General features: G+C 44.5%; 1 protein-coding gene across 1 annotated transcript in view; it reads left to right on the plus strand.

The window, feature by feature from the left end:
- The window catches only part of nuak2 (NUAK family, SNF1-like kinase, 2), a 47,500-nt gene that overhangs the window by 9,239 nt on the left and 21,588 nt on the right, over positions 1–16,673 (plus strand). The window contains exon 2 of the mRNA XM_073030621.1: positions 12,965–13,085. Coding sequence (XP_072886722.1) covers positions 12,965–13,085 — 121 coding nt within the window. The remainder of the gene's footprint in view (positions 1–12,964; positions 13,086–16,673) is intronic.

The following is a 16,673-nucleotide window of genomic DNA, read 5'->3' on the forward strand; positions in this document are numbered from 1 at the left end:
AGCAAATAAGTAACGAGCAATAAAATGTCTCTCTCGTGCAATTCCAGTTAATCAGTTGCTAGGCTGCTCACGGAGTGCCCTGAATTGGATGACGAAGGCGGAAAACTGACGACTGTCTCCCCAGGCTAAGATGCTCGTCAAGTTCGACGTCCCTGAAATTTGTTCAGGGTCCATTCTTGGTTCAAAAAATTGGTTCCAATGTCCGTTTTTTCAGGTGTGCGCTTGAGTAGGCCATTTGACCTACAGAAGCACACAAATAAGGTCAGATAGCCTACTCTAGCATACATCTGAAGACGAGCACTTGAAGCAATTTCAGGGATGCCTTTGGCGCACTCGAGCTGATTCTGTTCTTGCATCGTCTGCTCAAAGATTTGTGGAAATACTGCGCATAGTGCTAGGATGCCTGTTGTATTCTTTGGGGATGGTTTTCCTCCCCATTTACCCAAGAGTATCTCAAAGCTCTCTCATCACTCTCCACAAAGAGATTAAACCTAGAGGCACCCTTGTGTGGACCTCAGCAGGCTGGAGGCTCACCATGACTAAAGTTCTGACGAAGGGTTGCTGTCTAGTTTCTCCTTCCACAAGTGCTGCTTGACTGACTGAGGTCTTCCACCATTCTCACTTTCACGGCTAAAGTTCACCCTGTAGATCCACAGCAATGTCCTCTGTCAGTCCCAGAATACCACACGGACCTACGAACTAGGAGATTGAATGTCTGCGACTATGATCGGTGGCCTGTCCACAAAACTCTCAGCTATTACTCCAGTACTGTGGGAGTGCTGCACTGCCAGAGGTGCTGTTTATTTTTACTTGCTCCGAATCGGATAACAAGCTTGAACTCCCTGGTGCCATTTCAGAGCAGGTAAGGATCAATCACCACCACAGGTTATCTGGTATTTATTGTGGGAGCACACTGTTGTCACGTTCCCTGTGCCACAGTGGTACTGTACCCCAAAACGCCTTCATTCTGCTGAGAAGTGCTTTGCCCGATTCTCATCTCATGCAAGGCACCATGTAATTGTGAGGTTGTAACTGTAGACTCCAGGGCAGCTGCCAGGTATCATTTGATAACCATTCATAATCTCATAAATGATAGTGTAATCACATGAAAAATACGTCATTGCCTTGTCCAATTGGGTAATGGGTCCCAATGAAGATGAACTGTGGAGCAGTTAACTGATAAGAAGCTTGTATCATTGGGTGGATGGAAATGTTTTTGGTAGCATGGGAGTAGTTAAGGATAGTGGCAGTGGAGAATGCTGACTGATCTTTGTTAATATATTCTGTGTCTAATTAAAGAAAAAATAATCAATTGCGAGCAACAGATTCAGAGGACCACCTTGGGCAGTTTTAACCTTTCAGTTATTTCTTCACTTGTTATTTTTTTCTTTGCTTTGGAGATCCCTCCATAGCTTTATCGAAGTGGGTGGACCAGCCATCTTGAAGAAGCAGAGATTGGTCGCATTCAGGAATTCTGAGACCCCTTTGAGAAAGGTGAGGTACGTCAATCCCAGAAGCAGCCGTGATTAAGTGATCACTCCTCAACGCAAGAAGCACCAAGTGTCCTTGACTTCGATTAGTCTGGTGGTGAGCCGGCCGGAGATGGGTCATTATTCCCAGGTGTGTCCCAGTAAACTCGGACTCGGCAAGAGTGGCACTTGGAGTGCTCTGTGCAAGAGGTCGAATGCAGGGAACGATGCAGGTGGCCATGGTCCATCCCTGCATTGCTGAAACTCACTCAGTTGCTTGTTGGAAAATGCCCAATTCAAAGTATTTATGAAGGTGATTATAGATGCAATCATCCAGTCATCCTACAGTGTGAGAATGAGGTACGAGTACAGGGAATGTAACTGAATGTAAGGATGAAAACAGTTTATTGACTATTATATGTTGAATGTTATAATTTGAATATTATTTTCTATTCAGTAGAGATACAACAATAATATATAAATTTGTATTTAATTTGATGATTCCACTTGATAATCAGTGAGATTCAAAATGTTACACAAGACGTTCTCCTAATGTTTGGGGTGAAGTACATTGAGTTGTTCCATCAGGATTTGGGATGAGGAGCAAGGTGGGTAAGGAAATAATGTAGAAATTGGGCTTATCATGATATTCTGCAGATGCTGAAAATCTACAGTAACGCACAAAATGCTGGTGGAACACAGCAATTCGGGTTCCAAAGTGGTCACAAAGCTACAGAGCAGGGAAGCTGTATAGATTTTTTTTAAAGCGTTCTCATAAATGTTTGCACAAGGCAAATACTGGAGTTAAGTCCATGTCAATTAGCCCTGCTGCAGCCCTGTTGGTTAGAACTGGCCAATGCTTGTTTGCTCAGGGGGATCGTTTAACCTGGTGGACATACATGCAAGAATGCAGGTTGGCAGGGAGGAAAATAAATTGATTCAGGAGTCTGGTTTCCACCTGCTTGCCGACACCCAACAGAAGATGTTTAATTTTGAAATACTGAAACCAGCAAATCAACGTCCTCTTGCGTAATGGCCTATTTTAAAAGAAAACAAGCCAGTGCGAGTGGACTTTAACCAGAAGTCACTCCTGTGTGTCTCCTGGTTATTGCTGCCCCAGAGTTTTAGCTAAGAGGTTACACAAGAAGCTGGTGAAGCATTCTGGTGAGATTTGAGAAGATGCATAGTAGTGTAACACGTACACACTGCGTGACAGCTTGTAGCACAGTGAACCCATGAACGGCAACAGTCCCATTACGTAGTTTTAACGAATGTCACAAAACAGTACTGAAGGCATTGACTATGACTGCAAGAACAGAAAAGCATTGCACGGTTTATCTTTGTACAAACGTAAATTTTTTAAAAAATTATGAATAAAGTTTATTTTGATATTTTTTAAAAAATCTGTTGTTATCTGTTCAATATCAAAAAAAGAACCCTGCTTCGTCAGCAACTGTTCAAGGTGGCAGCTCACCAGCACCTTCTCTGGGGCAGATAGGGATGGGCAATAAATGCTTACTTGTCAGCTGTGTTGACATCCCAAGAATGAATTGGGGATGGAAAAAAAGCAGTTAACATTTGGAATACATTTTAAGGTTTTGTTTGTACTTCAAAGCAGCTGCCATTTTTCTGTAAAGCATGGAGTCCCTGATGTTGTTAGGCAGCCCTCTGCCTCAATGTGCCTCTCTTTAAGTGCTGTTTATAAAACCCTGTCTGCTTTCCCCTTCTATATTCAGTCTTGGGGACTTTCGCTGATGGCATGTGGTTAGACTGTGTTCTTTATCACAGGCAAATATGGAAAATAAGCCCCTTTCTTCTTCGGACAGGAGTGGTCACAGTTCTCTCTTGTCAGTCTGAGTCTGAAAGTTGTGTCTTCACTGGACTGATGGGTTTGCTGTGAGGGGAGGCTTGTCCCCCAAAGTTTAGAAGAATGAGAGGTGGTTTCATCCTTGCAGGCTGAATACTTTTCCAGGAGTAGACCATTCAGGAATAAAATGAGGAGAAATTTCTTCAGGCAAAGGCTGTTAATCTTTGGAATTCCCTCCCCATGGGCTCAGGAGGCTCTGCTGCTGTGTACACGTTTAAAAAAAAAAAAGGCTGGTAAATTTGTTTATTGCTGTCACATGTACCAGTGTCCAGAGGAAACGTTGCTCGGCACGTAATCCATATGCAGCATTGAGCATTGCATCACGTCAGTACATTGCTTTTCTCTTTGCCTATCTCAGTAGCAGAATGCATAGTGTTAACCTTACAGAGAGAGTGCAATGCAGGCAGAGAATGCGGTGTAAAACCATGGCGACCAGCGCTTTCTCATTATTTCCAAGACCCAACATCTGCAGCATCTTGCTTTTAATCACATCACTGACCACGAGAGGCTGATTAAATGATAGAACCCGAGGTTCTGGCTATTCTGCGTTCACTGACTTTTTCAGAACTTGCTGTCCATAGTCTAGTTTTTCCCCGTATTGCTTGCACAGACACTACTGCTTTCCCACTTCGGGTTTTCTCCCCCCCTCCGCCTGTACAGACTGTTGCTTTATCTTTTTACAAGCCTTTTTTTTCCATTCTGTGGTCTTTAATAAGTAACACATCACGCATCAGTGCACAAACGCATCCCCTGTGAAGGCTGATTCCTTGAAATCCACTTAGAGGATTAACCACGTGGGTCAGCTGCTGTTCAGCCTGAATTCCACAGCGCTGCACCCCCTCACTCCCTCCTGCCTTACCCAATAACGCTCTCCTCCTCCAACTCAGACACAAACGACCTGAATCTGAATTCTCTCTGTGGGATGATTACTGATGATGCATGCCGTCTCCTGCGGTGAACTGTTGAGCACTGACATTTTTCTCTTCCCCCCCCCCCCCCCCCAAGCTGAATCGGCTTTGGAGACAAAAGATGAATGTTTAGGCCAGACCAAAGAGACTGGGGCAGCCTTTGTGTGCCTGGCCAGTGTCTCCAAAGGATAAAAGGGTGCTGTGAGACGTTATTCATGTCTTGGAAATTTGGGGGGGGGGGGGAGCGAGGCATGAGGGGGTTGAAAATTATTTTAAGTTTTATGCTCATCAAAATGTGATGGGAGAGAACTGGAGCGGGTGCAAGGGAGGATTTAAGGGATGTAAATCTCTGTTAAAAAGTCAGGGTGGGCCAGGGCTACTTTCTTTGAATGGAAGAGGGTGATGGGAGATGTACCTCAGGTGTACAAAATTCTGAAGAAGCTGGATCAAGGTTGGGTTGGTGATTTCCAAGGTCGGTGGCAGCGACTGGGCGACACGGTCACGAAGAGGTTAGCACAATCGCTTTACAATGCCAGCGGTCACCGATCAGGGTTTGATTCCCACCGCTGTCCATAAGCAGCTTGTCCACTCTCACTGCGACCATGTTGATTCTCTCTGGGCTTCCTCTCGCATTCCAACAACGTACAAGTTGGTGTTAGTAAGTTGTGGGTACGCTATGTTGACGCCAGAAGCGTGGCGATACTTGCTGGCTGCTTCCTGCACAATCCTTGGATGCAAAATGATGCATTTCACTGTATGTTTCAATATTTTGATGTGCACATGACAAATAAAGCTGATTTTTCATTGCCTTCAAAGAGTTTTGACCTGCAGTGCCAGTGATTTAGGATTATGCTAACATAGACACATTGAGCTGACTGGTCTCCTACGCTGTCAAATATTCCATGTTCCAAACAGCACTGTGGGTGTACCTACACCTCAGACTGAAGCGGTTCAAGAAGGCAGCTCATCACCACCTACTCAAGGGCAACAAGGGTTGGACAATAAATGCTGCTATAGCTGGTGATGCCCACATCCCGTAAATGAATTGTTAAAAAATTGATAATTCTGCTTTGCCAAAACGAGTGGGGTATCATGAATAATCCTGGAAGTTGCTGTATTTCCATCCCCAAAGGGTCACCAAGTCAAGCTGTTGGGATGTTATAACAACCCAAATGTTCCATGGTCACCCATCCTAGTAATAAATACTGTTTGAAGACTTGAATTTCAAGATTGTTTATTGTCATTCTTCAGTATACAAGTGTAAAGGAGAACAAAATGATTGTAACTCTCAATCCAATGCAGCATTAAAAAAAAACATAATTTAAACAAGCTTATTAAAATGTATTTAAATTTAGGTACATTAAAAAACACTCAAGTTTTTTTAAGTTCCCAGTTGTTGTGGCTGAATTCAAGCTTGTCCCTCGAAATCAGGAGATCAGTCTGTTATATCAGCTGCTTCTTGGTTGTTAAACTGTCTGGTGTTGGATCAGCGGCATGCTGTCAGGCTGGTTGGATGATCCAGGATAAAAACACACAGATTTAAGGCAGGGCCATTCAAGATTGAAGGCTGTAGGTAGGGGAGGAATGTCCAGATTCCAGTTCCAGCTCTTGAAGTGACCATGCCTCCTTTGATTCACACTTTATCAGTCAAAACTAGGTTAAGTGACATTGGCTAAGAATCTCCACTTCGCTTCACACTATAGAGGATTTAGAATTAAAACCCAGGGCATGCCCTCTTCTCATTACTACCATCATAGAGGAGGTATGTGAGCCTGAAGACACACTCAACATTTCAGGAACAGGGTTTTTTTTTCCCCTCTACCGTCAAATTTCTGATTGGACTATGAACCCATGAACGCTACCTCACTGTTTTTGTTCTCTATTTAATTTATTTTTTTATATATATAAAGTGGATTCCAATTGTTAATTGGGCCAGTGTTAATTGTGTTGCTTATTTGGGCAACTCTTAAAGAAAAAAAAACCAAGAAAATAGTGAAATTCCCTTCACTTATTTGGGGTGCTATGCTACTTAATTGGAACAGGAAACGTGCAGAACAGTTTCTAACTAGTGTCAGTCACGTGTACTTTTGTGGTCATTCGATCCTATGCCATGCTTGGAGGGAATCGTTTTTACATAGTATCAGTTGTGTGTGTTCAGAGAGCAGTGATTTTTGTCACCAATGGTTGGCAAGAAATAAGTGGTAAGATAATTCAGAACAGTTTTGCTGACTGTAATTTCAACCATTCAGGCATGGAGATACCGGAAACAGCCAGGAGTGTAAAATGAAATAATTCTGCTATTTCAGCAAGTTAATATCTGTGAAGAATTTGAAGTTGTCAACAATCATTTTGCATGTTACAACAAAAATGAATATTTGGAGGATGTATTAGTCAAAGGCAGTCCATTATCTGCACTAGGAGTCTCCGTGATTTTGTTCATTTACAGTCAATCAAAAGAACAAGGCAGTGTGTACTAGATGAATTCCTCTGTCAGTAACTATCAGGAACTAATACACAGTGTTATAGTACTGTAATAGCATTGGTAGTGTTCTAATTTGTTCTGTATTTTATTTAAATGCATTATTTGTTACTTCGTTAAATGACGTTTGTCTTTTTTTATAATATCTGTTTTCAACTATTTCAGTGAAATATAGGGAAGCCATTTAATTGGGCCCAGAATGTACTGGTCCTGATGTGTACCAATTAACTGAAATCCACTGTATTTTTTATTGCAATTTATAGTACATTTTACTATAGTATTTTGCTGTACTGTTGCCACACAACAACAAACTTCACGAACTGTCTGTGATCGTAAACCTGATTGATGCTGCTGGGATAATTTGGCCTGTAAGGAAAAGGGCAAAGTAATATCAAACTTCATCTTCACCAATGCCTGGTATTTCCAACGTTCACCGTTCCTTTTTAAATTATCATTATGCTTTTGCACATTCGTCTGTACTCGGTCTCAATCTGTCAGCGAGTCCTGCTGTGTGAGACTTGGCAGGTTCCTCTGACCCGTTTTCACCCATTGCCCCCATATTCACTAACCCGCGCTGCTCCGGACTTGTTATACTGATTGCAGCCATGTTTACTCTGTGAGCTTCATGTGAACAAGGAAATTCATCGCACCCTGGTGTAATCTAATCTATAATTTTTATCAGAAACACAAGAGGTTCTGCAGATGCCGGAAATCCAGAGCAACACGCACACACAATGCTGTAGGAACTCAGCAGGTCAGGTGGCATCTATTAAAAGGAATAAACAGTCAATGTTTAAGGCCGGGACCCTTGGTCAGATTTTATCAGCTGTCTTAAATCTCCAGTTTCCTATTCCCTTTGCTACCTTCGTCACTCCCTCCATCCTTGCTGTCCTTCAGTTCTGATGTACTTCTGGTGTTGGTCACTCCACCATAGCTAGCCATGAACGTACCAACCTAGGATTTAACCTCTGGCATTTCTTTCTCAAAACCTTGCAGCTCCACCTGCCTTCCTTGCAGATGTCCTTGAAACCTACCTCTTCCTCTGGATTTTTGGTCATCTTGCCCAATGTATGGCAAGGCTTTGTTTAATAACTACACCTGTGAAGTGCTGAGGAATGAAGACCATAAGACATAGGAGCAGAATTAGGCTATTCAGCCTATCGCGTCTACTCTCCCATTCCAACATGACTGATTGTATTATCCCTTTCATCCCCATTCTTCTGTCTTTTCCTCATAACCTTGAACTCCTTTACTAATCAAGAACCTACGAACCTCCAACTAAATATACCTGATGACTTAGCCTCCACAGCTGCCTGTGGCAATGAATTCCACAGATTCACTACCCTCTGGCAAAGGAAATTCCTTCTCATCTTTGTTCTAAAGGGACTTCCTTCTATTCTGAGGCTGAGCCCTCTGATCCTACTGTAGGAAACATAATCTCCACCTCTACACCACTCTATCTAGGCTTTACAATGTTCAACAGGTTTCAGGAGATCCATTCCCCCTTATTCTTCTAAACTCGAGTGAGTATACTCCCAGAGCCACAAAATTCTCCTCATACTTTAACCCTTTTATTCCCAGGATCATTCTCGTGAATCTCCTCTATACCATCTCCAACACTAACACATCCTTTCTTGGATAAGGGGCCCAAAACTGCTCACAGTATTCCTCGTGCAGTCTAACCAATGCCTTATGAAGCCTTGTTTTTATATTCTAGGAATACAAAGGTGGAAAATGCAAGCTGTTCTGTCACCACCGGAGACGGACTCTTGGTGGAAAAAGTCACATGTCAGTCATTTGGCTGAACGTAGGCCGACTGACAGACCTGTGTCTATTTACATTGAATCTCTTCAAGCGAAAGCAACCCAGCTGACTGGCTTCATGTAAAAGGGCGTCACGGATTTGTGCCAAACTCTAATCGCCATTCCAGATGCCTTCCTCCCTCTGTTGTCAAGGTGACCAGGATCAATGGTGTTGAATTAGGTTTTGTTTAGTGTGTGGTTTCAGGATCACTGCAGTCCCTGGTCCTTTCCCAGGAGACCTGTTTGTTCTGCGGGAATTCCCGCCCTAAGTTTCCACCCTGATAAGTTCCAATAAAAAGGTTTTGCATAATAGCCTGTGACCTCAGACAGATGCAGAGATGGCTTTGCCAGAGATAGCCTGATGGGCTGTCAGTTTGGGTCAAATGCACAGAACCCGATTTATTTTTTTTTTAAACTTCTAAATTCTGAAACTGAGGGACAAGAGATTCCCCTGGGTTCAGTGTCCTGGGATTTGTGAAGTGTGCCAGTGTATGAAAGAGCCCTGCATTCTAACATTTTTCACATCGGTCTCTATCAGGAACGTTAGCATTCTAAAGCTCCCAGTCTGGAAAGGCCCAATGTGTCCAGAGGCTCCTTGTGTTCGTTTAAGTAGCTTTTGATTTTGCAGATGTAGAAAATACGAAACAATTACTTTGCGTATAGCAAGCTCCCACGTACTCCATTTTGAAAATCTCTTCATGCAATGTGGATTGAAGTGTAAATATTGACCGCGGTAGTGCAGCTGTTAACACAGCGCTCTCTGGCGCTAGTGACTGGGGGGGGGGGGGTTCAATTTTTGCTGCTGTCTGTAAGGAGTTTGTATGTTCTCCCCCGTGACTGCAGGGGTTTCCTCTGGGTGCTCCCGCAAGGCAAAGATGTATTTGCTAGTAAGTTGTGGGCATGCTAAGTTGGCGCCAGAAGCGTAGGGGTTATTGCGGGCTGCCCCTAGCACGTCCTCAGACTGTGTTCATCGTTGATGCAAATAGTGCATTTCACTGTACGTTTCGATGTACTTGTGGCAAATAGAGCTAAATAGAGACAATTCCTCTTGACACTGCAGCACTCCCTAGGAATTCCTTACCTCCTGGCTGTTATCTAGCTTGACCCCAAGTTGAAAGGTTGGAAAAGGAATGGGCCCGGTGCCCTGTCAAAACAAGCCCCACTTAGTTGACTTCTTAAAAGGTCGAGAAATGAAGCACCAAAATTAATTTGCTGATTGTGGAAAATATCCCTAGGATATATAATGACTCCCCACTTAAAACACTTGGCCTCAGCAGAGAGGTCATAACTACAGGTTAAAGCGGTTGTGATCTGTTTACCCGGCCTTCATTTTTGAGTAGATCATCATTTTTTCTTGCCAATTGTATAGACCCCTTCACAGTCCGCCTAGCAACTTCACTGCTCTTCTCCCTATCTGTTCTTCCTGGACATCAATAAATTGTTTTCTTTTAAGTTCTTATTCTGTGTTCTCTTACTTAACCAGCACTTATTAATTATCTCTGTATCTTCATCCAGTGCCCCGACCTCTGTGTTTCTGTCTCCTGAGTCATCTCTGATTTTTATTGCTCCGCCATGTGTTGCCGTGACTTCAGCTGCTGAGCCTCGGCTCTAAAATTCCCAGCTGAATCTTTCTGACCTGGAGCACTCCCACGCCAGATTTCACGCCCCCCCTCCCCCCCAGCCATGCCTTTGATCACCTGCCCAATGGTGGGAGTATCAAATTCCGTTTGATAATGTCCCCTTGAAGCTCTGCGGTGCGCTGCTTCACAATTGGGGAGATTAGAAAATACAAAAGAGGTTCAGATGCTGGACATTGGAAGTCAAATATTAGCAGGTGCAACAATATCTGCGGAGAGAGAAGCGGATTAAACTTTCCATGTGGACGATCTTTTGAGTTCTGATGAAGCCTGAAGTGACTCTGTCCTTCTCTGTTGCCTGAACAGTAGTGTTACTGCCATTTTCTTAATTTATTGGTACTTGGCATCCTGACTGGTTGAACCAGAATTGGGCTCATTATCACTGACATACATTGTGAAATTTGTTTTTGCAGCAGCAGTACAATGCAACCATAAAAATTAGCATAAGTTACAATGAGAGCATATTTTTGAGGAAAAAGGAAATCAATAGTGCGTAAGGAGAGCAGAATAGGTCTTGTTTATGAGATCTGATGGCAGAAGGGAAGACTAATCTCGATTGCACAGGAACATAAGCTACAGAGAGTAGTATACTAGGCCCAACAGATCACAGGCACGTTGCTACCTACCATTAGTAGTATCCGCAGGAGGCACTGCCTCAGGAAAGCAAAGTCTGTCGTCAAAGATCCCCACCACCCAGGCTCTGCCACCTTCTCACAACTACCATCAGACATGAGGTACAGAAGCGGGAAGTCCCACACCAACGGGTTCAAGAGCAGCTACTTCCCTTCAACCATTCAGTTCTTGAACCAACTGGCCAAACCCTAATCATTGCAGTTTAGCATCAACATGCTGTTTTGATCACTTTCACTAAAATTGATCCTTTTTTTTTGTTCTGATTGTGTTTGGTAAAAATCGTGTGTATGCTTTTTTTTGTTGTCATGATGTTGTGTCCCTGTAATGTAGCTGCAAGTAAGTTTCTTTTTGGTTGCACCTGTGTATAGGTGTCCTTGTGTATGTACATGATGGTAGGTTTAGCTTTGACTTGGCCCAGAGACTGGAACTACTTTGGGAGTCTGAATCCCATATCTACCCTGCTTTTCTGCTGCTGAGAACGAATGTGGAGACTCGGCAATGCGCACGGACTCAGAAATACAGCTTGGTAAACAACAAGCAGCCTTTCTGTAGTAGGAGTGATCTTTTACAAGAAGTACGGTACTCAGTGAAAGCTACAGTACTGGAATTGAGTCACAGAGCACCTGTCACAGGGAGGGCAAGAAAAGCTCCTCTGGTGAGGGCTGGTTCTGTTGACAGTCAAGGTCAGTGTTTATATTCCCACTCCAGGAACTGGTTGTCTTATTTCTCGGATTCCTATGCCTTGATTCACTTCTTGTGCTGCCTTCACAATCGAGTCGTTGGCTTAGGGACTTTGACCCGAAATGTTAACTGTTCTGCAGATGCTGCCCAACCTGTTGAGCAGTTCCAGCACTTTTTGTTTCAATTTCAGATGTTACAGCCGCCCTGCCAACAGTAAACTGTACTAATAAATTTTAAATTGCCCAATAGCTGTTCACTTAAACAGTGGTATAGTGGCTAGCATAACACTATTACAGCACCAGCATTCCAGGTTCAATTCCACTGCGGTCTGTAAGGAGTTTGAACGCTTCCCCCCCCCCCCGGAAATCGCATGGGTTTCCTCTAGGTGCTCTGTCTTCCTCCCACGTTGCAAAGACGTATGGGTTAGTAGCTTAATTGGTCACATGGTTGTAATTAGGTGGAGTGTAGTTGGGCCGGTGGGGCGCATTGCCGTGATGCATTGGGCAAAAGAAATTGACTCCGACCTACGGAAGGAGATGTCCAGATTCTACTGAGCCCGAGCCACACCTCCGCCATTACCACCTCTGGTCTTGTGGCTGCATCCAGATGCACGGTGAACTGCAGTTGGCCGAAGTGAAGATCCCCATCGCTTGCAACCGACTGAGAGCTCTTGTTATCAAGGGCACGCCCCAATGTTTGCAGAAGATTAGTATCCTGCTCAAGGAGTAGGTGTGACTTCAAGAAGGAGAAGGGCTGTTTGGTTTATTACCGCATAATGTACTGAGATGCGGTAAAAAGCTTGTCAATAAGTTTTGGTACATTTGACGAAAGAAGAGGAGGAGTTTAATGAGCTTGTCCTGGAGCTTAGATAGCTGATGTATGATTGGTTTTCCATCATATCTGACGGCAACAGAGAAACCTGTGCGGAAAAGTTTTTAAAGTGGAAAAGCACTTGGTGCAGTTCCACTCTCTTGACCTTGGAAGTCCGGGGTCCAGTGGTATGAGGAGTTGCCAGAACTGGGGTCTTCCTTGGTTGCAGTGTGACCACGACTACTTCTGTGCCTTGTCACGCCCTTTGCTCCCCACAAAGCACTGCAGAATTGCCCTCGTGGCTGTCGGATCGCACTGTTGATCCTATCCACTCAGTCTGCCAGAGCTGATTTTGCATGCTAGGACAGGGCCCCCGTCTACCCTCATCTGGTTTGACCACTCTGTCAAAGCAGAGTGCCAGGGTGTGACCCCTGCAGCGTGCAAACAGCTACTTGGAACCACGGATAAGAGCTGAGTGTCTGAGTGACTTAAAGGAAGTCAGCTAACCCAGGATGGCCCCTTTACCAGAGGTGCAGAAAATCAATCTCAGGATAGTATTTGGCATTTTGCTAATAAATGTACTTCAAATCCAAGGAAGGATCTAGCCATGGTTTTGAAATAGCAGAAGTTCATTGTTACTCAGTTGGTTTTAAAGGAGTCTGTTTCTTATTCCTGCAGGTGGCCATTAAGTCAATCCGCAAAGACAAGATCAAGGATGAACAGGACCTGGTTCACATCCGCCGGGAAATTGAGATAATGTCATCGCTCAATCACCCACATATCATTAACATCTATGAAGGTAGGCCTGGGTTTGAGATTTGTGTCTCGTGTCGTCTCATTAATGGAAGCTTCAGGAGTTCCAATAATGACATTTTCCATCACAATATAATTTAAATAACTTCGGGTTAAATTGTGCCTAATTTTCTTGGGTAAATTGGTTGCTTAAGATGGTCGTCTGGAAGGATTGTTGCCTAAGTTTGATAGGCTATGCTGTAAAGGAATTAATGCACTGACACGTTCCAGTCACCTCTGTTGGGTTGGAAGTAAGTTGCTGCTGATCTTGAGGAACTGACTTAAGATGATGATTGGTCGAGACAACTGAGGGTTGCTTTCTCCTGCATCTGCAGAAGTTGTTGTCTCTTCAGATATCTTTCAGATGGGCTGCTAACTGGAAACATCTGCTCTCTATGTTAGATACAAAAGATTGCTGTGGCATTATTTCGAAGATCGGGCAATTTCTCCCCAGTGTCCTGGCCAATATTCATACCTCAATGAGCATCTATAAACAGATTATCTGGTCGCGAAAACATTCCTGTATTTGGAATTTTCTTGCGCACAAACTGTCTGCCACGTTTCCTACGTCACAGCAGTGACTACACACAAAGTGCTTAATTGGCTGTGAAGTTCTTTGAGACATACTGAAGTTGTGAAAAGAAAAATTGAAATGCAGGTCCCTGACCTTTCACCAACAATGGGCCTAATGTCTGTTTCAAATTCCCCCTTCTGGTTCTGGTTTGCTGGAGTCCTAGTCCTACATTGAGGTGGGAAGGGATGGGGGTGGGCTGTCAAGCTTGACAATCTCCCTAACCATAAAGGGGGATGTTCAGTCTGGCCTGTGTGAATGCCCCTCCAAAATACAGGCCTTTCTTTGTGTGTGATCTCAGATTGCGAGCATCAGTCAGTAGCTGGTGTATTTGGAGGGGTTACACATCCTGACATGAGCCCAATGCCCATCCACGGCACGTTGCGATATCTTCTCCACTCCTCCCTCCCACACTGCTCTCCCCCAACTCCAGGACCCAGTGCCTTCAGGAGGTAAGGTGGCGCAAACTGAGAGAAAACAGGCCGCTTGTTCCCCACACCCTCAACTCAATCCCTCCCAAAAACAGCGGCTGCAGCCAAAATGCCTGTTGACTGCAGAGCTCATTGGCTGCGCAGAGTTCACCTGTAATCTTAGACGGTCTGCGTGTGCGTGAGCAATAGTCCATGGGGGAGATGGATCTGGTTTGTGTAAAGTGTGCAGCTGTCTCCAATACTTCCAATAACTCCTCTGGCAGCCTTCCCATCCTTGATCTTTGAATAAAAATGTTGTATGGGGGTTTTTTTTTAAGCTTTTAAATGGGTTGTAAAGCACACAGCATGGCTTGATTTATGAAGTGCCTCTCAAGTCTCTTTAACAAATAGCTCTCATCATGGGAGCCATTGGAAATGCTTGTGGTGACACTTGTACGTTTGCAGGGTCAGCTCCTCGCTTGTCCCTGCGCCGTGCCGTTGTGAGATGTGACAGGTGGCGTCACCTTCTGTTGCACAGCTCCCAAGTGAGCCAGCGCAAGCCCCTGGTCTTTGCTGAATTATCTGTCCCTCTCGCGTCGGTGACCCAGGCACAGGCAGTGAGCTTGCTCATCACCTTCTATTTGACTGGCCCCAACCTCCCATGATCCTCCTGCTAGCAGGCACGCATGTAGACAAGTTCAAGTTTAAAGACCTGGGAGAGAGCGGGAGACCTGCAGTGAGTCCCTGTGGAGATGAGAATCTAAGCCTCAGATCAGCCCCAGGTCTCTGCTCGGTTGCTGCATGGCTCAGGGTCAGATATAAAACCAGGGACCATGAGATATAGCAGCAGAATTAGGCCATTTGGCCCATTCAGTCTACTCCGCTATTAAATTTTGAATATTTTTAACCCCCATTCACCCACCTTCTCCTCATAACTCTTAACCCTTTTACCAATCGACAATTAATCAATTTCTGTCTTCAATGCATCCAATGTCTTGGCCCCCACAGGCCCCTGTGGCAACACATTCCACAGGTTTGCCACCTCCAGGCTGAAGAAATTCCTCCTCACCTCAATTTTAAAGGGAAGTTTTAAAGTTCATATCCTAGACTCTCCCTCTCATGGAGGGATCCTCTCCACACCCACGCCATTAAAACCTTCAAGTATCGGTAGGATTCAATGAGGTTTTTTCACCCATCCACGCAGGCCCAGAGCCATCAAACACTCGTTATACGTGAGGCCTTTCATTTCTGGGAGCACTCGTGTAAACCTCCTTCGGACCCTCTCCTGTGCCAGCACACCCATCCTTAGTTACAAGGCCCTATCCCAAAATGCATCTTGCAGGGAGAGAAAGGAGTGTTTTCTTAAAAAAAACATTGAACAGATCAAGTGGGCAGCACTCTTTATAATGCTTGCCCACTTGATAAGGCCATGAAACAATTAAAAGATGACAGTGATTGATGTGTGTTCTGGCTGTTCCTGAGTCAGCTGTATCGTGACAAGCCACTATAAGAAAGTGCCCCAGATTGCATTTCCTTGTAGTGCTGAGTGCTCTATGTTGTTGTAATGAGGGAATGGGCCTGGCACAAGATCGAAACTTGAGCCTTTTCCTTCTTTCTCTCGTTCCCTTGCTGCCTGTAAGGGGAAATTCCACAAACCTAATGTTTGTTTGCTGTTTTAACAAAAGCCTGGCCAAAAGGAAATTGCTGACCTTCTCCAAGGTTGGAGTGTTTTGTGAATTTTCACATTCTTTCTCGGTAGTGTGCATTCCATTAACCATTTATCCCTCCAATCACGTTGAAATCCCGTTATTGCCATGACTTCATTGGATGGAAATGAGGAAAGTTTCCACTTATTTGGGTAATGTCCTCTTCCTGTGCTGTCTGCTCCTTGTCATAAACAAACCCTCGCTTGCTTGTGGTTTCTTGGGGATTTTGATTTTGTTCTCTCAACCTGCCTCCTTTCTCCTTCAGATGACACATGCCAATGGCTGGAGGAACTTGGCAAGTCAGGCATCTACAGAAGTTGCACTTGTAGACGGAGGTTTATTCCCGTACATCTACGGGAGAGAAAAAACAATCCATGTCTATTCCCTTCTGTAGATGCTGCCTGACTAGCTACGTTCCTCCAGCAATTTGTGTGCACTACCCAAGGTTTCCAGCATCTGCAGTACCTCCTGTGTTAAGGTGCTGGTTTGTGGCCTTTTCGAAGATGATGGGTCTCCAGCACCAATGGCTAAATCTCCAAAGTGTGATCACAGACTGGGACCTTGCATGGTCATGGTGACTTCCAGTGAGTTCAAGATGTGCTGGAACACTCTACTGGCCACTGAGTCATTGTGGTTGGCCACCGTGATGTACGAAGTGCAGAAGGCGCTAGGCTTGTGCTACAGGGAAGTTCTGAAGAGGTGCTGCCTCCCCAGAGGTACGGCCCATCACGTGAGGTATTAAGCCTCATAATACAAGCGTATCAAGTGCTTTTCTTGGCTGCATGTAAAACATTCCATTGTCTCACTGTTCGGAAGTGGAGCAAGTGAGTTCAACCCACTACTCTCGCCAATACCCTCCTCCAAAAAAAAAAGCAGCTTTCTTTACTTACTATCGTTCTTTGTTGGAG

The sequence above is a fragment of the Hemitrygon akajei genome, chromosome 27 (assembly GCF_048418815.1).
Source record: "Hemitrygon akajei chromosome 27, sHemAka1.3, whole genome shotgun sequence".
NCBI classification, from domain to species: domain Eukaryota; kingdom Metazoa; phylum Chordata; class Chondrichthyes; order Myliobatiformes; family Dasyatidae; genus Hemitrygon; species Hemitrygon akajei.